This window comes from Electrophorus electricus, chromosome 12, assembly GCF_013358815.1.
Source record: "Electrophorus electricus isolate fEleEle1 chromosome 12, fEleEle1.pri, whole genome shotgun sequence".
In the NCBI taxonomy this organism is placed as follows: Eukaryota; Metazoa; Chordata; class Actinopteri; order Gymnotiformes; family Gymnotidae; genus Electrophorus; species Electrophorus electricus.
The window spans coordinates 9,978,448-10,003,249 of NC_049546.1; the positions used below are offsets into that span (position 1 = coordinate 9,978,448).

Sequence of the window (24,802 nt, forward strand, 5' to 3'; positions counted from 1 at the left end):
AGTTTAAACAAATGGAAGTGAAGCTTCCATAACATCCACCAAACCAGACACAGGAACGCCGACCTTGCAGCTACTCTTCTCCAGTACCAGGAAGCTGGCCCCACGCCTAGTTGTTTATGCCAGCACTACTTCTGCTTGGGGAACTCCTGCTCCTGCTCCTGAAGCTCCTGGGTGAAGGAGGCCTTCTGAGCTGCATCCACCATGCTAACGCCAGTAAAAAGCGCCTGCCATTCCCAAATCTCATTTGACTTGCTCGGACATTGAACATAAAGAATATTAATTTGTATCGGCAGCTCCTTTGAAATCAGGCTCAGGAAGCTTGCATTAAAAAGGCAATGAGGGTTCTGAAGTCAACCAAACAGGCTTAGAGTGCTTGCAACCGCCTTCAGATCAGTGTTCACACATCTCTTTGAAGACTCATATCCTCTTATTTAAATATTACATTTGTGGTTTCCTGTACATGCCAACAATTATGGTTATAGTGTTGGAGTGTAGCTCAGAGTAAAATGGGGCACTGTCTAACCTAAGTCTGCCCAAAGAAACTTTAAAGAACCAGTCTGATCAAAAATGTTCATGTGGCTAGTGATAAATGAGCTTTTGATTAGCATGTAACATTAGCACATAACAGTATGAGGCTTACTGGTGCATTGTGTGTTTATTGGTTACTATCATGGTTTGCGAGGTGGTTCAGTGGTGGGTGAGCATTTTGGCTGCCTCCTTCTTGCTGCAGGACAACAGCGGCTGGAACAGCACTCAGGCTTGGGGAAGGGGACTGGGGTTCTGGCTGCAGACGTTACACTCGCACGCCCAACTGGCCTGAGTTACGTCTGTATCGATATCAAAGGCTGTAGGGGGCAGAGGCCGAGGGCTCCGTCTGTCAGGAGGGCGACCGGAGGTTGGCCTCGACCTGCTGAGGATGCCAGTGCCGAACAAATGCACACCGGCCACACAAATCAAGGCTGACAGCACATTGGCTGGGAAGATGCAGCCAGCTCGGCTGACCTGAGGAGAGTCGTCGCCCCCGCCCACAGACACATGATACATCTCGTGAAAAAGATCCATAGTTCTGGCGTTAAAAACGGGTGGCGGGTGTTGCTCACAGCCCCTCTGGCTAAAGTTTCGGGATCTGAATGTCTGAATGGCATGAGCTGACAGACATTTTGGATTAGCTTAAATCCTCTAGGAAAGTTTTTTTTTTTCTCTCAAGGAAATAATAGGGTTTGAGCTGAATAAACATGAGGAGAAAATGTAATCCAACTATTTTGCAGCTGCAAGCGGGTGTGAAAATGGTATAAGTATGTTGGAATGTTCCAGATCATTGGTAAAACACAGCAGTGGTCATTTCATCCAGACCACCAGAGTTACTCAAAATAGCAATTTTTCAGCCTTAATGCAGCATTACACTGCGTTCAGAGGTTTCAAATACACATTTGCCATGGAACTGCTAGCTGGAATATTCTAAAATATTATATCAAAACAAAGTGAATTATCTACTAAAAGCATAGTTTAGTCACTACTTCTGCTTTGTGGCTTGTATCCTTGCATGGCATATATTTCCATAACATGTAATTTGGTCCAAGCGATGTTGCAGTAATAGGAAGACTGAGCATCTGTTATAATTGATGAATAATTCTTGGCATAAACAAACCCAGTCCGAACTGTTTGTACTTTGATTCTGGAAGGCAAGCCGACCACCTGCTCCTTTGGACTTGGATGGTAATGCATCTGATAGAGATTACGACATAATTGACTCGATACTTGATTCATCAGCTGAAACTTTGTATTGCCTTTGGCTAGATCATCACACTTCAACTTCAGTCACTGCAGTGGGAAATGAACCTTTACGAAGCTCAAATTTCTGACAGCAAAATTAATCTAATGTTCTAAGCATACGAGAGTACGTGGCTATGACAATATCGACTTCTCATTCAAGCCGACCTGCTGAAGCTGAGCCCGGTTTAATTCCTCTACATAAAGTGTATGAAACTGGAGTAACACTGAGGCAGCCAGCTTTGGCAGAGGTGTGGGAAAGTTGGTACATGACATACTGTGCGGAGTGGGGGGTTGGAGGGAAGGAGGGAGGCAGGTTGTGGAGGTGGTGCTGGGCCTCCCTGCCAAAAGCGGGCCAGACTTCGCAGACAGCGAGTGACGGATCACATGGCTCAGAGACAGCAGTACTGAAAGCTTACACCTCTCAGGCTGGCTCTGCTCCCTCTCTTCTCGCTTTCACTGGCTTAGGTCACGTTAGCTGTCTCTCTCTCCGTCTCTCTCTCTTGCTCTCTGTCTCTCTCTCACTTTCTCCATCTCTCTTTCTTGCTCTCCCTCACTCTCTCCTGCTTCCTCTTCTCCTCTGTCTAGTGTCTTCCCTGCTCCCCACTCAATTCCTTGTCAAAAGGACACTTGCCCTGAATATATGTGATGTTACCCCCCCCCCCACCCCACACCCCCTTAAGCTTTTCTCTCTTCCCCCACCCCCCACATACACAGTCATCTGTAAAAAACGCTGCCTCTAAAACCCTGAAAAGCTGCGGGATCATGGCTCCAACAGGCTGCAAATGGCCACTCCAGCACTGCCACTGCCTGCTCAAGCTTTTACCATTGAAAGTCTCACCGGAGGACAAGGGCAATGCGGTGGCCTGCGCACGCGGGGTGGCATCATGCTGGCAGAGAGCAGGCCATGGGCATGCACCAGGCGCCCGTCCACCTGGGACGCCTGGGAAAAAGATTCCAGCGAGGGTGACCGGAGACTTGTCGCATAGTCACCTCTGCCCTACCTATTACCATCTTTTGCATTAAACAGCTGAGCAGGCCCTTCACATGGTGGAGTAATTAAACGCGGCCGCTTGCCACAGTTAGACGTATGAGACCTCCAGCAGAGACCTCCAGCCAAGCAGAGAAATTACCTCCTCCTTCTCACTATCCCTTCATTCCAGTTTGATGAAAGAGAACTATCTCCATTTAACATGGAAAAAAAAAAATCCCTGTTTATAAGTCAAAAGAGTAGATTATCACAGCAGGCCTCCAGCTTGCATTCTTCTTGTGTCCTGTAGCGTAACCCTACTCACTCTGCACGCCTGAGTTACCTTAGCAGTAACGGATCCCATGGGCTTCAACTGATAAAACACAATGGCAAGTCTTTTACGCCGCATCAAAGTGAGCGATTTTGCAAATGACAGTCAACAGATATATGCCGCTCAATTAAGCGGCATGACAGCACGCTTTGCTCTTTATGATTGACAGGTCATAGGGTAACACCAAGCCTCTGGCCGCAGCTCCCTTGGCCCTATGAAAAGCTACAGCACAAGATATTCACACCGAACAATATAAAGTACATTCCCCCCCTCCCCCCCACCCCCCTTGCCATGCTTTATTGCTACCTGCCATTCTCCGGTGTTGCGTTCGACGGCCCCCATTCTGAAATATGGCAGCCGTTTTCTACGGCAGCACATTAAAACATATTGTTTGGAACGAGTGCCGATGATGGCGACACGGCAGCTGATATGATACACAGCAGTGTGGAGTGAGAGGAGATGAATAATGATGGAGGAGAAAGGCAGACAGAGGGAGGGAGGAGAGGGGAAGCGTGCCTCCGCCCCCCACCCTCGCCTTCCCCCTCCACTCCTCCATCTGCCTCTCCTCCTTTACCGGGCCGGAGGAGCCGGCAATATATTTGCTGCTTCACTGCTCACAGAGATTGCTATCAGCCAAAGCCCGTCTGCGGAGGTAAACTCAATACGTGCCACACACACCCCCACCCCCTTTCACCAACCTTCATAACATTTACTTTCAAGCCCTCCGATTCGCTGCGTGCAGATCTGGGCGCGTGTACGTGCGCGTGCGTGGCTTTTCTGAAACTAATAGCAGCCGATGCAGAAATAGAACTATGTGCTTCAATGTTGTAAAGACACCAAGTACAAATGCTAGATGAACCAATCAATAGGGGTGTAATATGGATGCAATGACCCCGGTTTGTTTACTGCTTAGTCGATAGTAAAATCGAAGCTTAAGGCCAATTGCCGTTTGTCTGTGATCCTTGACACAGTGCACATGCTGATGTTTGTGACTGCTGCACTGTGGTCAGCTTTGGCTGGTTTAAACAATTGAAGTCCAGCAGGGCATAACTCTCTCAAGCTGGACTGGTAACATTATCAGATTCCGTATTAGTATCTAAGATGTATTCCATTCATAACCCCCTTATAATCTGTTGTCTATGTATGAGATACATAAATTTACACCGCATATGCTTCTGAAGGAACATTACAAAGTGACAGTAACACCTCTATAATTTTGTAATTACACACCTTTGTAATTATAGTGTATGTAACACCTCTGTAACTTTGAAAACAGACATTATTTAAGTATTAAGAGAGTATGTATTGCTCTACTATTAGCAACTTGTTATTGAGAAGACCTAACATGTCCAAATAACCCTGGTGATAAAGAGACCCAAACAAATAATAATCTAAAAGGATCAGGCAGTGCGGCAGTTCTGAGAGCAGGCGCACTGCTTCTTAGCCTAATCCCAGACTACTTCTACTAGCCTCTCCCACTACGACCCTGAGGGGGTCACATGGAGTGGACAGGCCGCTCACACAGAGTGCACAGCGGAGACATGGTCATCTGGGGGAGGGGCTTAGATTCTCTACTGAGGTTAAGTGCAGGGCGGAAAACACAAAACAAAACAATCCAGAAGTTCTGACCACAATAGTGAGCCCTCTAAAAGAAGCAGGTTTATGTGAAATGTAGATGAGAGAGAAAGGATGGAAAATACATATATGTGAATGCACTAATATAAATGAGGGAAGCTGAGTTTAAACAGAGGAAAGAAAGAGGAAAGCAGGAATTCGGACTTTGGCCCGTGTTTCCATGGGACAGACTAAACAACAGCTAAACATGAAGCCAAACTATAAGAAAAGTAATACAAAACCTAAGTCTCACACACTTGAGTCTTCAGCTCACCCCTCTAAATCAAATAGACAGGTATCAAGTCCGATGTTTATTTTTTAAAAAGCAATTTCTGTCAGAGGCACACTAATGTAAAGTCAGAGGACACCAATATAAATTCACATGGCCAATGTTGAGGTTTTTTGGTCACACGCACACACCCTTAACTGCCTCCACACACACAGAAACCCTCAAAAGTGGAAAGCTGGAATATGTGAATGACAGTAATGAGTTTAGTTGTGTATCGCTAAATGAAGCATGCTTCTTTGCTGCTCTGGCATCTACAGTCATTCTGTTTTTGGTCTAGAAGATTGTAGCTCTAAATTGGCAGTCATAGCATGAAGCTTTACATGAAACTTTAACTTCTTTGATTTCACCAGACATGATGGCTACAGAATGCCCTCCCCTTTAATAACAACGGCTTACCGCTATCTCTAAATCTAACAACAGAAGGTAATGCTTCCAATAACGGGTCAATACATTTGCTCAGAGTCGACCTATTCCCTTCCTCCTCAGCACTTGCCAATAGCACTTAGAGGGGATACAGACAATTAGGCTCTTTGCCAAAAGCTAACAGTGTTAGTGTATGGAAGCATGCAGTTAGTGTCATGTTAGTAGAGAGGCTGAGCACCACAATAGCCTGTGCTGCCATTTGTGGCATGTGGCATGTGACATATGGCTCAGGCATGCACGCCGAGGCTAAGACGATAAGCTACCCCCCGCCCCCAGAGGAAGGATCATGTGACTCCACCCACTTGTAAACTGTGACCTGAGTCACAGGTGCCATACTAGTGAGCGGACGGTTGGCGCTTATATGGGGGCAGCCCGGGCCATCCGAGTTCGTGCGATCGACAGCTTCGATTAAAGTGAAGCCTGAACCCAGATCATTGCTCCGCAGACCCCCACTCGCTCGGCCTCTGGGAGCGGTGCTTTCACGCGTGGGCGAGGCCCACGTGGCTGGGCTGCTGCCGTGCAGTGCCCTGGGCTGAACTGGAGGCTACGTTTTAATGGGCACATCCCGGGAGCGGCGCCTCCTGGAAGTGGGGCAGGACGGTGTGCTTCACAGCGGCGTGATACTGGCCCCCGCAGACACAACAGAGATCAGCTGCGGTAAGTCAATCCGACATGCTGCACCTGAGCTGGAGCTCTCAGCACACAGGAACTAGTTTAAAAACACTCAGAATTCACCTTTTAAAAATTCAACTTTGCACATGAACCTGAATATGGTTTTTAAGAGCTGTTATTTCAATGTGGAACTAAACTGAACTGTATAACAAGAATAGGCGTAAATACCATATGCAATTAAATAATGTACCTATGGAGCATATTTAATGTCCAATACACTTACAAAACATTCCTTTCTATCTCTTTCCTCTGCAGATCCCTATATGTCCGCTGACCACACATAAAACATTATCATTAATGAAACATCTCAAAGTCATACAAAATCACACTGCTAATTGCCAAACGCCGTACTAAACTCACTGGGTAGCAACCCTCAAGTTCTCTTCACACTATCAGCCTCCCCAAGCCCCTTCGCGCCCCTGGATATCACCTCACGCCTCCCCCCCCCCACTCCCACCCCCCACGGCTGGGGAGGAAGGGCGGAGCCAAGGCCCGGGGATCGCTCGCAGCATCTGCAGTCCCCGGCTCCCCGGCTGGGAACACGGCTACGGGCCATGTTTCTCTTGCCGTCTCCTTAATGAGGCCCCCACTCGCGCTCCGCACTGTCTTCGCAAAGCCGCCACCGGATGGGGGGGATTTTGTGGAATCTCAACTCGGGGAGGCTTAGAGCGTTCTTGACAGGAGCTAACACCGCCTGCAGGACAGATTCTCTGCTTGATGGAGGGGAAGGTGGGGGTTCTTAGGTTATCACAGTGTCTCACAGCATGCAACATTTCACCACCTCTTCACCATTCAGGGTTATGACTAGGTCAAAAGGGTCATTGTGGCCAGTGGCTTACATAATTCTAGCCATAAAGAAATATTATTTTCCCTTTCATAATGCAAGTAGATAATATAGCTAATCTGAAAAATATCCCCTTTAGCTATTTTAGATGCACATGAGAACTACATTTGCAAGGCAACTAAGGTAAGTGTGGGTAGTTGCTTTTCTGAGTGGATGGGTCTCTGTGAAGGGTAACACTGGGAGTGAAACTGTCAGGAAAACCTTTAGTGGGGAAGGCACAGCTTTAAATCGGTGGTTTTAAAACTGGAAGAATGGAAGAGTAAAAGTGGCAGTAGGGTGCAAAAATACAACAGAACAGAACCTAAAAACTGATACATAATATTAAACTTAGTTTTGGAGGCTTTGTGTAATACTCTTAAATATATGTGTCCGGTCTTTTCCTGATAGTAACTAAATGTAAAAAATTTAATGAAACGTTGGTCTTTTTTTGCACTTTTTAGTCAGTGTAAATGACTCTCTCTCTCTCTCTCTCTCTCTCTCTCTCTCTCTCTCTCTTTCTCGCTCTCTCTATCTATCTATATATATCTATCTATATATATATATATATATATATATATATATATATATAAAAAATGCTGGGAATCAAACACAGCAGCTGCTTTGCTTCTAATTCTGGCCATTATCTCCAGGACTCACACCTTTGGAAAACACCAAACACACCCGACCTGACACGCAGCAGCACAGCATCTACCGTCTGGTACTCCACCAGCAGGCGTGTAGCAGAGTGAGACCAGGGCAAACACTTACTTTGCAGGTGCACTCCTGGCCTTGGGCTTCTCTGTGGCCTGTGGAGGAGATAAAAGATCAGTCAGACAAACTGCTAAGAAGGAGGGCAAGGGATCACGTTTGAAATTGTCAGCCGACGAAGGGCTGAAGGCGCCATGGTGAACAAACGGTTATGGCAGATGTGCAAATCCATGGCCACAGATAGAGGGCGCTCCAATGTGTGAACACCTGGAGCACGTCACAGCTGGCTCGAGGCTCATAAAAGCAGTGTTCATGGATCTGGATCTCATCCTAACTGTAAATTCCTACCATTGTACATCTTATAATTTTGTGTTTCAGAAAGCATTTCTGTATTTGTAAGCTGTTTAAAAGTGATTTTTTTGGCTTATAAGAGGCAATATAACATAAAAGGGCAATATAAAAATGTGATGGAACTGTAATGCAGTGACCTTTTGGCCTGTGTACTTCAACACATTTGGATTTAAAATGAAACAATAACTGTGGGGTTAAAGGGCAGAATGTCAGCTTTAATTCAGGGGTATTTACATCTTTACTGGGTGAACCACAAAGATCACAGGCCCCTTTATGCATGTTATTGGAGCATTATAGCACAATATAACAATCTTAACAAGAATTATAAACTGTAACAAATCCTTTGCATTTGGTGACAGCCTGGAATCGGTGAGTCCTCCTCCAGAGTCTTTTCTGTTGACGTTCTCCCAGGTTTGTTAATGCTCTGCCAATAACAATGCAAGCTTGAAGACACTGCGGTCAGGGGACTGCCTTGGCTGCTCGAGAGATCCCTGCTTTCTTGCTTTTTAAACAATGTACTGAACAGTCAATGTTGATGTGCCAAACGTTTTGGCTACTCCTCTGTTCCAATGTCTTAGCCTGGTCTCATTCTGCTTGGCTGGCACTTTGGTCTTTGGTCCATGCGTTAAGACAGCAGTGACCAATTCCAGATGCAAACCGCACACATGGAATCAACTCTGGACGTTTTGTTAGCTTTCCTGTGCATAAACTAATGGTGCAATGACACACTGTTGGCTGAGATCCAGCCATCTTATAGAAGTTTACTATGTATAACAAAGGCTGTTATTTATGGGTGGGAGGCAAATACCCTCAAATTAAAGCCAATAACTCTGCAGTTTCATTTCAATTGGGTCCAATATGCTGAAAAGTAAATCCAAGAAAACAAATATTGTACACTGCATGTATAGCAAACTTCTAGGTATTAGATAAAATGGAAAATGTTAAGACAACAAATTTCTACCATGTTTTGACTGATAAATCTGCCTACACAATATTGTTTTCCTTCTGAATTAGAAAAAAAGACTAAAACACCATTTGGCACATACTTAAAGCCATCTTGTGTAGACAGGTATCACTAATTGCTTTGGGGCTGACTCCACTCGCTTTCCAAATTCCCTACCCTCCAGCTTTCTGATAAAACATCAGCAACCAAAACACAAAGGAGCCAATCATAAACACGTTTCAGTCGGCAGCGCACACAAGTGCGAGTCGGAGCGTGTGTAGCCAGTTTGGCTACAGACCAACAGCTGGACGGTGTTGGACACCTTCATCACCCCCCAGGATTGCTTTCCCAGGGCACTCCCTGCAGAAACAGGTCTCTGGGGCTGAAAGTGGGCGGATTGAGAGATCCAAGGTCTTGCGGGAGAGTGGCCGTCAGATGACGTTGCCTGGGCAGGCAGTGCGGGCACAGTCCTGTGGACCTGGCTGATTGCTGTGCCCATTGATCTGTATACAGTCCATTTATCATTCAGGAGAGGGGCCAGTGATCTTCACAGTGTATTAGACGAAACAGCTCAGATCATTTGTCAGAGAGGCTCTTATTGCCGTTTCCTGCTCTGTGGGGAATTTTGGGCTCCTTCCAAGCCGCACACGTTCTCGCGTTGCTAGGCAACCCTGGTTAGGGGCAGCAGCGACGGCGTGGGTGCGCATACACGTGGACACATGCACACGGTCCACAGTCACGGTCCACGTGCACGTGCGCACGGACATAAACACGCACATAAACACATGTGAACACATGCATGCACAACCACATGCGCCCACATACTTATGGACCCATGTGTAACTGCACATAAAAATAGGTACTAATGTGCATCTGCACAGACGCCTGTTAACTGTAGTAAGAGCAGGGCTGCCTCTGCTCTGTTTGTGGACAGGAAAGTTTTCCCTCAGGATTTCTGAGACTGGAGCGAAATGCTGGCTTTCCACTTCAGGCCATGTAAGCCTTCCAAATACAGAGTGCAACAAAACATTTTAGCCCGGTGAACACAACACCCCAGCTAAAGCCTTTCTAACAGGATGGATAGGTTGGGGGGCAAAGTCACCATTCTTAACAAAAGAGGCAAAAAACATAATTACCAAAAAAAATGTGAGGATATTGCTAACTGAATTCTAAATGACTTCAAATGACTGAAAAAAGGAAAAGATAAAAAAGGTGGATATTATTATTATTATTATTATTGTTGTAAATAATGAGTATCTAGCTAGCTTAGTGGCCTTTGGTCTGGTATAAGTCATGTACCTGGTTGACTTCCCTGATCTAACCCACCTGATTCAGCGCGGCTGGTGACTGGGGTCTAGATGATCACCGGTCTGGATGCACTTCACCCTGCTCTGTATTCTCCTGCCTGCGCTAAACCATTAGTGGCCCTTTCCAGAGTTAAACGCCGCTTCGCTCCACACCGCTCTAAACCGGCCTGTACTGCGGACGGAGGATTAGTGTTTGATTATCCGAAATTTTACACGTCAAATAAAAAGCCTCCAGCCTCGCTGGACCTTGAACGCCCCGAAACCCCATTATCCTCCCCGTCTCTTAACAAATGATGTCATTGAACTTCAATACCCTCTTGTAAAAATGCCATTAGCTTCCCTGGCTGATTTCTGGCTATCACTCTCAGCAGTATCCTTTTCAATCAGGAGGAGGACAGGGAGGGATGTTAAATGATTAATAAGCAAGCCAGCAGTCATAAATAAAGGCTCCACTGATTGGCGGTGGAGAGGCAAGGTGTGAGAAGCCATGGGCATGGGTACGGCTTATCTTGGAGGTCTCACTGTAATCCCACTGGCAGCCGAGCGATTTGAAAAAAAGATGTTGCCGATATTGTTGTGAGATATTACATCAATTTTTTAATGGAGTTTGCACTACAGGAAAGGCATTGCTTGTGCTTGATGGTGTTTGGGAAAGGATATAAATTGTGCTGCATCAATGTAAGTGTTCACCAATAAAGCCAATTAAGGCAATTACACCAAAGAAGAGTAAAGTGTGGAAAAGCAGACTATAAAGGGCCTGGGTCATTAGTGAGGGCCAATTAAGAATGGGTCTTGGGAAACTCCTTCTAGTGAACTTGTTCTGTTTTGTCAGGTAATTTGTATGAAATATGGTTATATATCTGTGTTCTACCATAACCACAGAATAAGAAGCAGAGCAGCAGAGAGAGAGAAAGAAAGAAAGAGGTTAATTGCTTTGGATATGGTTCTATGTGGGCACTATGAGACAGAAGCAAAATTACTTCATCTGGTTTCTTTTAGTCCGCCTCCTCTCTCCAACACACACACAAATCCTACTCTGTGTGAAACATGTTCATTATCTATCCTCCACTCCTGTTAGTCCCATGCTGACCCAGTGTGGCACGCTGCAGTGCATTTGTGTGCACGCCGTGTGTATGCATGCATGAATGCCTGTGTGCGTGTATATATGTGTGTATGTGTGTGTGTGTGTGTGCGTGCCAGGGCTAACCTATGAGTCTTTATACAACCAGCAAGCATCATTACAAGATTCCAGCATTTCAACAAGATTTAATGTCACACTGCTTCTACAGAGTATGAAGTGCTTAGATGAAACTGTTTATCACATTTTTGCTGCCATCTCCACAGCCTGCGCTGCATCATAGACTTCAGGTAAATGCCTCTGCCTGGGTAATTCACTCACCTGGGACTTGATTAAGCTCGACTGGGCCTCGCATGCTTAGGAAACCCTGTGGACTGCTATTGTTTGGTAAGTTGTGCGACTTCGCTAGTGGGGAAGGTACAGCTTTTGTTTGCAGCTCACCTGTTCAGAGTCATCTTCATCACTGCTGATCTTCAGGTCATCTTCCAGCATTCTGAAAGGTGAGCAAAAGGTTTCATCAGGAATACGAACCTTTTCCACCGTGCAACAGGTAAAGGGGGGGGGGGGACTTTTAAAGGAGATGTCACACTTCTTGGATCCACTATTTCTCAACTTCACTGCAGCCAAAGCCAAAGAACAAAGATGATTTTTAGTAATGAACATCACTCATTCATGTTCACTCATCATGAACTTGGATTATGGGAAAAAAAATATCTATATGCAGGGTCCATATGTATCTCCCACTTCTGAAGTGGCATTTCCCCACTGCACCTGCTTTGTGAACGAGCGGTTTTGTTGTACCATCCAACATTGTGTTTTGCTGTAGAGTAATGGCCCAGCTCCACTATTGTAAATATCATCTTGCAATCCAGCATATAAAATAAAGTCGTGCACCAAGGCCTAACCTCATTAAAACAGGAGAATGAGAACATGATGTCATTTGACATCTTGTTATGAGGTTACATGACATCACCCAGAGATGTCCAGCAATATTTCTGAATCGGCAATCCCTCAAGCGCCAATAGCCACCAGAACATCAGCGTGTGCAAGCCTACACACACACACACACACACACACACACACACACACACGCACACACACACACAGCGGGCAAAGTAATGAATTTTCCTTCCCAAGTTGGAACAATAAAACCCCCCTATAAATGGGTAAATGTGTTTAAGGTTTAGTTTTCTATGACCTAAGCTGTTGTTCAGCCCTGTAGATGGAGTGGAACTTTGAACAAAACTACCAGTCATTACCTGCTGTAATCTCCAACAGATGTCAAGAATAGGCCTGCACAGGAGACCAGGTGCTCGAGGTGCAATCCTCCAAAAGGATTTTCAGTTTATAGCAGATGATCCTAGAGTGAATGTGTGTGTGTCTGTGTTCGTGTGTGCATATGTGTGTGTGTGTCTGTTTGTCTGTTCAGAAGGATTAAACATGTTTTAACCAGCTGTTGAAGTGTAGCCTAAAATAAACACAGTCATAACCAAACAGATGCAACTCGACTCTCCCTGTCAACACCACCAGTGTAAGAAATGGCACTAAGGTTTTGGAGTGGAATAAAAGTACCATGTTTCTCTACGTTCAATAAGAGGTGTGCAGTTCTCACCTTCCTTTCCTCCTCAGAAACAAGTGTGCAGCTTAATCAAGAATTTGATCAAGAAATCGAGAAGAGAGAGAATAGGGCGCCATGAGTGCTAGGTCAACAGAACTCTGGGCCAATGGAACGGCACTTTGCATTCTGGGAAGCGGGATGGCTCCTGAATTTGTAATGGCACCTCCAAGAGGAATGTGAAAAGAGTACCACCTCACTGACGTGCTGCAACCGCCACACGCGCCGAGGACAATTTTGGTTTACACATCTGTCACACGACGCTGCGGGACTGAGGTCTTAACCGAACGAGGTTGCTGACGCAAACGATCGTCCTCTGGGCTCCTTTAGAAAGGGCACTACGAGAGTGTGGCAGCAGTCATGTAACACAAACACCCAGCTTCACTTCACACTCAGACCAGCGCACAAGCCCATCTGGCCAATTTCAGTTTAAGAGTGGAACTATATTTATTGGCTAATTGCTCCAGTGTTTACCATTCTGCCAAATTAACCTTGTAACCACAAGGACACGCAGAAGGTAAACTGAATTTTACTGGTGTGAATGCATGAGAATAAGGAAGGATTGGCTGATGGGAAGACTGGGGGGAGGGGGGCTTGATAGGTAGAAGTATTAAAGATTTATTAGATTTAACAAAAGGTTTAAAAAAGTGATTTCTGTCCACTGGTGATAAAGCGCTTATAGCACACGGAGACGTCACAACTGAAGTACTAGGGATAAATGTGCTAATGTGTGAACTGTTACAAATTGAAGCACGAGATCTCTCGAAGGAATATATTTTCACTCACCACCTCCTCCTCTGGGGCGAGAAGTTTTCTAATGGTTGCAATATTCACGATGACATATTTTCACTTGCAAAAAGTGCCCAGACAGCTTTACAAACAAATACGGTGAGGACAGAATAGAAATGGATGTCGGGTTTATTTGTGGAAGCTACGCGGCCATGGAAACCACGGCGGCTACCACCCCCAACAAACGGCGTAACAGTTAGCACATGACAGGAGAAACATGAAGCCCAGCCTTGTCCTCAGTGTCCCTGAGGTACAGTTTCCTGAGGGGAGGCTGACCTGAAATCCAAAGGAAGTCCAGTCATTTCAGTCTACTGGTGTGTGGTGGGTGTTCAAGTACTTTTCTGTAATCATCTGAAGAAGAATGGGGAATGTCAATCGAAGAATTCTTTCATTACATATTCTGTAGCATAACAAAATGGCTACAAATTGAATCTTTAAAATTCACAAAATAATTATAAAATATATATATTTTTAAGATAACCAGTGCAACAATGATGTCTTCTTAAAGTACCTCATATAAAGAAATGGTCTAATTATTATATTTTTTTGGCATCAGTATAAAGTGGGGCAAGTTTGAAAGCACTCGTGAGACCCACAATCACTACACAGTAATAGGCTTTACTGTCAGAGCTCTGGTCGTGGAAGAGGAAGGACAGGTAAAGGACTTCCAGTTGCTGTGGTGTCGTTCAGAAGAGCAGAGAGAGGGTTGTACAGAGGGCAGGACCTGTCCAGGCCCTGTTTTTTTTGGGGGGGGGGGGGGGGGGGGGGCAGTGTCATGGACACTCCTCTTAATAACAGCCGGGAGTGCTGCACTTGCTGGTCATTACTGACGCCCGTCACGCCACAGGGAGAACCCAGAGAGGGCCATTTAGCTGCCGTCCACCAGCACAGACGAAGCCTAACTAGTGGGGAAGTGGAGCTAAGGAGTCACTGGCCGCAGGATCACACGAGCTGGTGCTGCTCACTACAAGCGCCAAGTCACTCCTGGTGAAAAGTCACTAAATGAAGCCTTCTGTGGTGGTGAGACGGCTTTGCTGGCCTCGGCTGCCGTCACCACTCCATCAATTTAGAGGCGGCCCGAAGTTTTATACACAGAGGACTAGCAGAAACTTTTCCTGACAGTAGCAAAAAGCGATTGCATATGACCTTAGGGAATATTAGTGTCATTAGTGCCTCCCTGCTTGTCGTTGCCTCTGTGAGACTTCCTGCCAGGTTTCTAGTGTAATCCATCGACACACAGGAGTATGTGTGCAACAACAGCATACCAGTGCGCCACTAGTCTTCTCCTTTATATCGTGTGTCAAAGTTCCTCCACCTTTGCTGTGTCCATCTCCACCCCAGCATTTGGATCTTAGCCCACACACATTTTCAAAACAAACTTTGCACCCTACAACCTTTACCCTTGCATGGCTACTACAGTTACCATTACCACTACCAATGGCCTTGCCACAAGGAGCGCCACTGTGACTCCAGCAGACCCCTGGGGTTTCTGCCCCATGTTTTGATTTGATGGTGATGGGTTGTTTTGTGAAGGAGAGTTCCAACCCTAGTCCACTTAGCTTGCTGCTTTGACAATTGAGCTGCCAGGTAACTAGAAGAGTGTGTGTTTGTGTGTGTGTGTGTGTGTGTGTGTGTGTGTGTGTAACAGAGAGAGAGTTGGGTCAGGGTAGGAAAGAAGCACTGGGGCTCCCTGGAGGAGTAGACAGGGAAGGTCCCTGGAGGAACAGTGGGTAACTGCCAGGGGGTGTCCATTATCATCATGTCCTGCATGCCATGGTTGTGCTAGAAGCTCTTACTGAAGGGTAAATGGAGGCAAAAACCTCAACCAATAAAGTATAAGAATATAGACTAGAGCTCCAAGACTATATAGTTCATGCAATATAGTATATGTATGCCGCTGGGTAGAAGGGCTTATAAAACCGGTAAGTGTTAACATTAAGAGCACTATGTATTGGTTTTAAGACTTGTAAAGGAGAGATCCATTTCATTATGTGATATGTAAGTTCTTCAAGTCAGCTTTACTGCTCATTTAGAGCTGGAAATACTATGGCATGTGTGAGACATTTAAAATAATGTACAGTTAGCGTGGTGCGTGTGTGAGGTATGGACATACCACAGCGTGTGTGAGGTGTGTAAAGGCGACGTTCAAAGCAGGGAAGAGTTAAAGCAGTGTATGTGTTAGGTGTGGGGAAGCACTGCGTGTGTGGGGTGTGTGAAGGCCATGTTCAAAGCATGGACGAGTTAAAGCAGTATATGTGAAGTGTAGGGAGGCCACGTTTAAAGTGGGGACCTGTTAGCACCATGCATAAGGTGTGGAGAGGCTGCGTTTAAAGTGAGGAACAGTGCGATGTGTGTGGGACATGGGGAGGACAAGTTTAAAGGGGCGGAACAGTTAGTGCAGTGTACGTGTGGCGCAGGGAGGACACGTTTAAAGTAAGGAACAGTTAGTGCGGCGTGCGTGAGGCATGGGGAGGACACGTTTAAAGTGAGGAACAGTTAGTGCGGCATGCGTGAGGAGCGGGGAGGACGTGTTGCCTACCGCTGACTCACGCTCTTCTCCCTGCGACTTACTGTCTTACAGAAAAGCTGGCAGGAGTGTGTCTCTGTCTACCTCCTCGCTTACAGTCCCTGAGGAGACGCTTCCCTATAAAATTGCAATGGCGACCGCCAGGAGATGGCATGAAGCTTTAAATAAGTACTGGAGTCCTCCTCCCCCCAATCCCCCACGCCCAACTCACTCTGTCGTGTCAATCACGGGTGGGAACACGGGAATGCACTTGGACGGTAAACAAACACACTGTGTGTGTTTTTTTTCTTTGGAGACAGGCGCCTCACATGACACACACACACACACACACACACACACACACACACACACACACACACACACACCATAGCCAGTTGTGTCCTGAGATGAGTGCTGCTCCAGATCTGTCAGCACTGTACTCGTCTGGAGAGCAACTCAAGAGATACAGCATCTTCAACACACTTCTAATGTCACTGCTATACACTTCCCTAATAGAAAGTATATGGATGAGTGTGCGTGTGTGTGTGTATGTGAGAAAGTGTAAGCATACCTATAGCTGACAGGCAACTCATAGCCAGGCCTTTAGATAAAACTTACATGAATGACAAGATCAGCTGTCAAAGATCATGAGCCGAAATCAACTGATCAGATGCCTACAAGTGGTAAGCACTGTAATTATAAGGCTCACACGTGCTGAGTAGTTGAGAGGGTACAAGTGTGTACACCGAAAGGTGTGCAGCTTTATATGCACAGGTAGCTGACAGTAACTCTCCAGGAGAGAGGAGTTCCTGTAGTTCTGACATGACAGCGGCTCTCCCTGTCAAATGGCTGGTCAGGGGAGAAGACAACGCAGTTAGAAGAGCAGAACTGAGGCTAGGCAGAAAAGCATACGTTACAGCGAGGCAGAGTGGCCCGAGGTCCCCTCACCCCGTCCCGCCTGTCCGCCGCCCTGGGGGAACTTTGATTAAGGAGTCCCTGACGGACGGCTGCTCCAGAGGCTGCTTCCACCTCCAGCCGGCCCCATCCATCCTCGCGTAACCCCTGCTGCTGAGCTGCCGCCATCCACTGGATTATTTAGATTGGCCTGAAGCCATTTCCGACTCAGATTTGGAGGCCGCTGGAGTGTCACGTCAAAAAGTCCGTGTTAAGGTTCGGGATGAAAAAGGCCGGCTCCCTTCCGCCAGTGCCCCCTCCACCCCCTCTCTTCGAGAGGCAGGATTTGGTTGTCTCTGTTTATCTTCACAACTGAGGCAGTGTCAGGGTCTTTTAAGACTCTTGCCTGACGGGCATAAACAGTGCTTCGTGACGCCATGAATTAAAATTTGTGGCCGGACGTGGAGGAAAAAAAAATCTCTTGATTTTAGGGAGAAGCTAAAAACCAAGAACAACAGAAAAAAAAAAACATGCCTTATGATACATCTGTTTCTTCATCATGTCTCAAAAGAAGATAAACTTTGTGTGAGAAGCAGACCATACTGCTTACCCATGCTGTGCAACTCTTAAGTTACAGGAAGACCAAAGCCTTTTCAGACTTGTTTCACTGAGGTTGTTATAGAGCCAGCTGGAATCCTAATCTAGTGAGGGAGGGGTCCCGCGTGGTTTGAGAGTCACATGGGCACCATCATTCTGAGGCCCCGCCCCCCCAGGTTCACCACAGACTAGAACCTGCTTATAGGGGCTGGGCGGTGAAGCCCACACACAGGCCGTGACCTTTCAAACCCACATTTAGAGAGTGTCTCCTGCTGCCATCTCTACCCCCTGTCCTGGCAACTACTTGGGCCAAGAGAATTCTAGGATGACAGTCAAACAGTAGATGGTGAGATCATAAGACTGGACGCAGTTGACATGTTCTTTGATTCATCTTGTGATAGCGTCATTTGAATATATGCCTTAAAAGGCTTCTGGGGAAGGCAGCATACCCAAAAGGTCACTTCGTTTATAAACAGCCATTCTGAAAATAACCCACTCGATGCCCTCCTCGACAGACCTGTGCTAATGAGACAAAAATATTACCGTGCAGTAGTGCAACTAACAAAGGCGGCATACAGTGAAATGCCAGTGGATGAGACACATAAGACTGCATGTGTATGCAACAGTAAGCAGAAAATAACCCACTGTCTGGGCAGTTAGGTAGGGCTGGATGTGGGCAGAGAGGAGCCCCCCCAACACACACACCCCCTTACGCTCTCTTGCACGGGCAGAGTAGCGCTGAATGAGTGTGAGTAATACTGGGTTTGGAATAAATTACAGTGCTGATCACTGGCACTGGTGAGGAGGTTACTGAAGGGCCCTGCCCTGTGCTGCTTTGAATGAATGCCACCCTGTGCCCTAAGCCTAATGGATTACTGAGATTCAAGAGAATGAAGAAACGTAAAATGTTTATATGATGGCGCATCAAAATCCTCCGCTTCGGACTTTAAGCGTCTGTAAGATGCCTGGGAGAACATGACTCTTCTAATATCTGTGGGCCTTACAGGACATGATGGCAATGACTGGACAGAGCAGGCTTTGACGTGCTTCAAGTTGATTTACCCAGAATTTAACTGCTCAGGGACAAAAAAATATATATCTTATTTTAGTATATTTATGACTCGTGAGATATGTATGTAGAGATATGCATGTTTATGTTTGGAAGCTAGATAAAGAAATGCATTTGATTTCCTGTTGACCGAAGGGATGAAAGACAAATCATATGGAGACTTGCTCAGTTTAAGGACTGAACTTTGATCAACACACACTGTTGTCTTCCCTGATCTACTGAACAACACATACTTGTTCCGACTACTCTGAAATTCACTACTCTTAGGATTCCTCTGTACTCATCTCAGTTTCTACAAACACAGAGCTGCAAGTCAACACATGCTCTGCAATAGGGCTGGCATATCATCAGATTTTCACTACATAATAATTGCAGCCAAAATAATTCACGATAAAAGATGTTATCTATATCTCTATCTATGGAAAATATCAACCAAATTCTGCCCCTTTAAGAAGAACCACAGATCATGCTGTGATCATGCAGCTGCTCGGTGTCTGAGTGACAAACAGCAGAGTTTAAACCAAGAGTGACAGAGAGCAGGCTACAACTCCTCTAGTGCTGCAGATAGTTTGTCTTCTTAATAAATATTAGTTAAATACCAATGTATGTCAATAGAGTTCAATGTTTATTAGCCTATCTTTGAAAGTTTGCTATATATGTAAGTGTTTCTGTTAGCAATCCCATGTGTAGTTGGTTATTAAAATGTTCATAACTGAAGTAGTCAATGCCTGAATTTATATTTGATATTAGTTGTTAACCTAAATAATAGGCTACTAATACTCTGCTAAGTGAACAGCTGTAATGCTAACCAATGCTAAATTATAGCTATTTTGTTTTTTCCTGTAGTATGTCAGACCACAACATGACGCAGTTGTGACTATCTTCACATCTAATCATACGGTGATGCAAGCCTACTAAATGTCAGAGGTTTTTGATTGATATGCCATGGTGATCACTTATAGCTGTCCAGTGGAGAAAAATGCTAGAATGTATAACAAAATAATTATAATCAAATTCATATTTAAATTAGGTTGTTGTGTGTGTTGTCACTTTTTTTGGCAAATGAAGTACACTCATATTTTGAGTGTAATTTTACAGTCATATTTTAGTCCGTAACCATGACTGTAGAAAATAATCTTTTTTTTTTTTTTTTTCAGTTATTGTATTTCATTATTTATCTTTTAAGTAATGGGCACAAATAAAGTAAAAATATGCACCCCAATATATGCCTTGGAGTCTATGTTTATAGCAAAAACCAAACAGAGGTCACTTATCCCAAATATATATATTTTTTAATTTAGGCAAAAATATTTCTTATCATTTGCCTTCATGTTTCCAAGCCAGCCTGGTAAAGTCTTTCTCTCATCTCTCCTGGTAATTCAAGATAGCAGTGTGCCCCTTGCCATCTGACCCACTCCACAATTGGCCCAGATGAAGGAGTCATGAGTACTCCCGGGACACAGTGTCCGTAAAGAGGCTTTGGTGGTTGCATATGACTTGCACATTTAATGCAGCCTTTACAGCAGATGTGTTAGTGCTCAAGAGGTTGGGAGTGTGTATGGGGGTTGGTGTGCCATCCACTGCATCAACAATTCCAGGAACGTTTCCAATTGCATGAAAACCTATTTTGATTTCATGCAATGCATGCCTAGTGCATGGAAATGTTCTATATGTTGGTGCGTGGCACAGCTTTAGTGAAAGCATGCAAACATTTGGATACAGCAGCTTTACTTAGCTCATGGGCATCCCAAGAGTCTGCAGAAATCCACCTGTATGGTTACTCTCATCTGGCCTTACTCCAAGTTACTTATTTGTGTAAATGATTAGTCAATTTGATTGATTAAGTCATAAGTTTAACTTAGCAGGCTAAGTGTAACCACTTCTTTCTCTTGCAATTATGAAAATAAATATTAATAAATACATTTCATATGTTATGTATACTAATTTGCTATTGCCATACATAGAACCAGCATTTCAGTGAATTTTTAAAAAGTAAAATTAGCAGTCTCTATTATTTTTTGAGGTACAACTGCACATGAACTTCAAGTTATGAACTTAGTGAGTTATGAATGGAAAAGTCTTAAATTTACAAACAGGTTTAAGCACTATGTTAGTTATGAATGGTTCTGGGAAATGCTTGTAAATTTAAGAATGTTCTTAAGTAGGAGATTATGAAGTACTTAGTGTTACGAATGTTTTGGGAAACCCAGCCCTGGTTTATAAGAAACCAAACCCTATAATAAAGCAGGGTATAGATGAGCTTCCATTCCCATACAAGTGCAGTCAGTAGGATGTAAAAAGCAAAAACTAATCCTAACCAAGCCCCCAAAAAAAGAACAACAGGAACAATCCCCCAAAAAGCAACAGTTAGATCTGTAACTAACTGCAGTATTTGCTAAACAAGGCTCCAAAACTATCAGTATAGCAATAGCATTTCAGTGCCCAATGCAAAAATCATACGGTACTTTGAACTGCAACATAAACCCATGCAATTAAACATAAGCATCTGTCAAGAGCTGTGTAAATACATGGTGCACAATGAAATGACACGAAATTGCATTCGGCAAAGGGGGGGGGGGGGGGGGGGGGGGGCATGAAGAAGCAGTATTCCTGAGCTTAAATGCAGAGCCCCAGTCACGTTCCTTCTGTCTCTGTTAAATGTCCAGTGTTGGCCGCACCTGGGGCAGAGGGGGCAGGGACAGGGTATGAGGTAAGAAGGGTTGGGGTATGGGGAAGGGGTAGGTTAGGAATCGGGGTTTGGGTGTGTGGCTGGGGTAGGGGTTGGCATGCGGGTGTGGTATGGGATAGGGTTGGGCAAATGAACCGTGATCCTACCCATCGTCAGAGTTCTCAGCTGTGCCAGACAAAGCTGGTATTGAGCTGAACACTCTCCTTGAAGCATCCACGCTCCAAATATTTGGATTGGTTAAATCATTTCAGGTTTCCCTCAAACTGGTATGTAATTGGGAGGAACAAAGGCCGAGTCATCTTGATTTGAATGCGGCAAAAAAAAGGAAAAGAATAAAATGGATGGTCAGAGTGCAACAAAACTGACAAATGCTCAGGCCTTTATCTCTGCCTTTGACCTCAGACTAAAGAGATGCATATAACACTGTTCCAGATTAAAAGATAACCATGTGACATCAGAGACTCCAGTAACTAAACAATGCATTCTTCTACAGCACTGGTACTTCACATCAACTCTTGTCCACCCTAACTCTTGTGCCCACTAAAGAAAAGGTCTCATTTGCTGTGCTGATAAGGTGTGTTACATCAGTTTATATCTGATAAATCAGTTTAACCAGTCACATATGAGCTTGAAAAGATTCCTGCAGCATGGGGTAATAGCAACACAATCTAGCCAATTACCATTTTCCTCCAGTTTCCATAGAACATGTTCATACTTGCCAACAGAGAACAGTTTTTGCATCATTAACTGTACACAGCCATTGGATAATGGATACTGAGAACTGTATACTGAGAAAGATAAAATCAAAGATAGAGGGAATGGCACCATATTGCTATTATTCTGTCAAAGTGCAACAACATTTGCAAAGACTCGGTGGTATTATTGTTCAGACAGTGTAGACAAGCCTGGACATGAACAACATACATGTGAACTGTATATATAACATTGATCTCATATATATATATATATAAATAAAACATGACTAAGGGGTTATGGGTAGTTTATTAAGTGTGGATAAATATGGATAGGTGATTAGGCCAATTTAAGCAGTTCCACAGTAGGCTTCAGGACAAGCTATACTGACAATAAAACCATAAACACAGTGGACTCGTCTGCCTCAAAGTGAAGCCTGGGGTTAAAAGGTTAAAAGTGGAACATTGCCAGCTGCGTGGCTCGTCAGTCGGGGCATCCCCCGTCCCCTCCTCCACCTGCTATAATCTCTCTAATAATTAACTGAATGAATACTCACGACTTGTGTGGCACTGACTTGGTTGCAGGCTTGTTACCAGGAACACTGCAGCGCTCTGCCAAATGAAATGCACACGTAAATGTCAGAGGGCTGGGTTTGATTAAGCGCCGGCCAAGAAGCAGCAACCAATCAGCTTGGCTCAGGGCGCAACATGTCAAAGGACTGTTGATGATGATTTATTTATTTTTTGATCTGTTATAGGTTGGAAAAATTGCCGGTGGTTCTGCATGCTTGGTTGTGGATGGTTGACTCAAATTTGGATGAATGACACAGCACATGGATGCAGTATTGTACTCACTTTGCCCAGTGTATCCGGACGGGACGTGTTGGTGGTCCTGTGTGGATAAAGGAAGAGTGAGATAGAGACAGACAGAGAGAGACAGATAGAAAGAGAGAGAAAGACAGAGAGGGAACACTAAGAACCCCACTGTGGCAAAGCAGAGCAGCATCTTTGAGGCTTAACATACATGGAAGATCAACGGGTGGGTAATATTCCTACTAAGGATTTTAATTGATTTTACACTAATACAATTAGAAGCAGCACACAAATCACACTCAATGGCAGGCGCAGAGGAGAGATGCCTGCGCTGGTAGATGGCACCATTACATCAGGATTTATAGAGTCAGCTTATTATTGGTTGTGTCACGCAGGTCAACTTATGCCAGCCAGACCATGTCTTATTAAGGGCAGGATAACAGGGGCTTTAGTACAGACAGTGGAGTGCCATGGGATTAGAGTGGAATGCACGCACGCACGCACGCACACAGACAGACGCAGACATGCACCCACTCGGATTCTCACACACACACACACACACACACACACACACACACACACACACACACACACATATGTACACACACACAAATGCATGCACGCACGTGCACATGCACATTCGCATGCGCACACGTACAGACAGACACACACTGTCTGCCATGGAATTAGATTGGAACATGCACATGCACATACACGCTCGTGCACTCACATGCACACACACACACACACACACACACACACACACAGACGTTGACATGTTGAAGGCATTGGAAGTAGAAACTGTGACAATTTGCAGTCGAATGATTCCTTTTTAATAGGTACATTATTTCATAGAGGCATATTATTCCTAAACTCTATGGGCTATCTCTCATGGGTAAAGGGCAGCAGGGGAAGTTCTTTTTTTTGTGTAATCTTTTTCTGCCACATGAATATCAGACTAGGGGATAATAACACCAAGGCTATGCATAGTGGCTGGATGGCCCTAGAAGCAATGGCTTAGACTGAGTCTCAGTGAGGTCTAGAGGCATACTGCCAAAGCACAGGGACGCAACTAGCTTATGGCCTCCGCCTCTCCATTTCCACGGTGACAACATCAGCACCACAACCCTTGATGCCAGAGGGCAGAGATACATGCCAGGGTTCAACTGAACCCCCTGGGACGGGGAAGAGGAGGTGTTTGATATTTTTACAGTTCCCATGCAGTTCTAAAGCGGAAAAAGCGAATCTGTTATAGCTCGTTTCATTTCTGATTATTCACCTGTTACTGAAACAAGTAGGAATATATTCTGAAGCAGTTGTTGATTGTTGATGAATAATATGTGCATGTGGGGGAGTGATCAGACGCCAAAGGTATCAGAGAGAACCAGGGCATATTCAGTGGAGGGACATGTACACATTAAGATAATCAAAATTAATCTACATTAACACAACATAGAAGTTACACAGAGATATGTAAATTTTGGTTTCATTTAACACCACATCATGTCTCTCACACGTTACATGACATTTCTATTAACCAGTGCTTTGTAAATAGTACAATGAAGTACATACTTTATTTATTTATTTATTTTTTAATCAATCCTTATTTCATAGCATAATTATAAAAAGCTAAAGGGGTTCCTCAGCCAGGAAAAGTAATGGTTCCTAATACTGTCTTTTATGCTGGTAAATACAGGGTAAGGGGAAGTAGATCTCTGTGTGTGCACGTGTGTATATATAAAAATTAGTTCACCTTGGTGGGGATGGGAAACTTGGTTTGTTCTGCTTTGCCTGGTGTGTGTATGGCCGTGAGGGGGGGTGGCCAGGAATGGGTCATTTCCTGCAAAGGAACAACATTC

General features: G+C 44.8%; 1 protein-coding gene across 1 annotated transcript in view; it reads right to left on the reverse strand.

Moving 5' to 3' along the window:
* The window catches only part of aff2 (AF4/FMR2 family, member 2), a 135,127-nt gene that overhangs the window by 32,891 nt on the left and 77,434 nt on the right, over window positions 1–24,802 (reverse strand). Inside the window, exons 5-9 of the mRNA XM_027002154.2 lie at window positions 24,697–24,783; window positions 22,986–23,022; window positions 22,688–22,742; window positions 11,721–11,772; window positions 7,661–7,698 (exon numbers count right to left, since the gene is read on the reverse strand). Of these exons, the coding sequence (XP_026857955.2) occupies window positions 7,661–7,698; window positions 11,721–11,772; window positions 22,688–22,742; window positions 22,986–23,022; window positions 24,697–24,783 (269 nt within the window). The remainder of the gene's footprint in view (window positions 1–7,660; window positions 7,699–11,720; window positions 11,773–22,687; window positions 22,743–22,985; window positions 23,023–24,696; window positions 24,784–24,802) is intronic.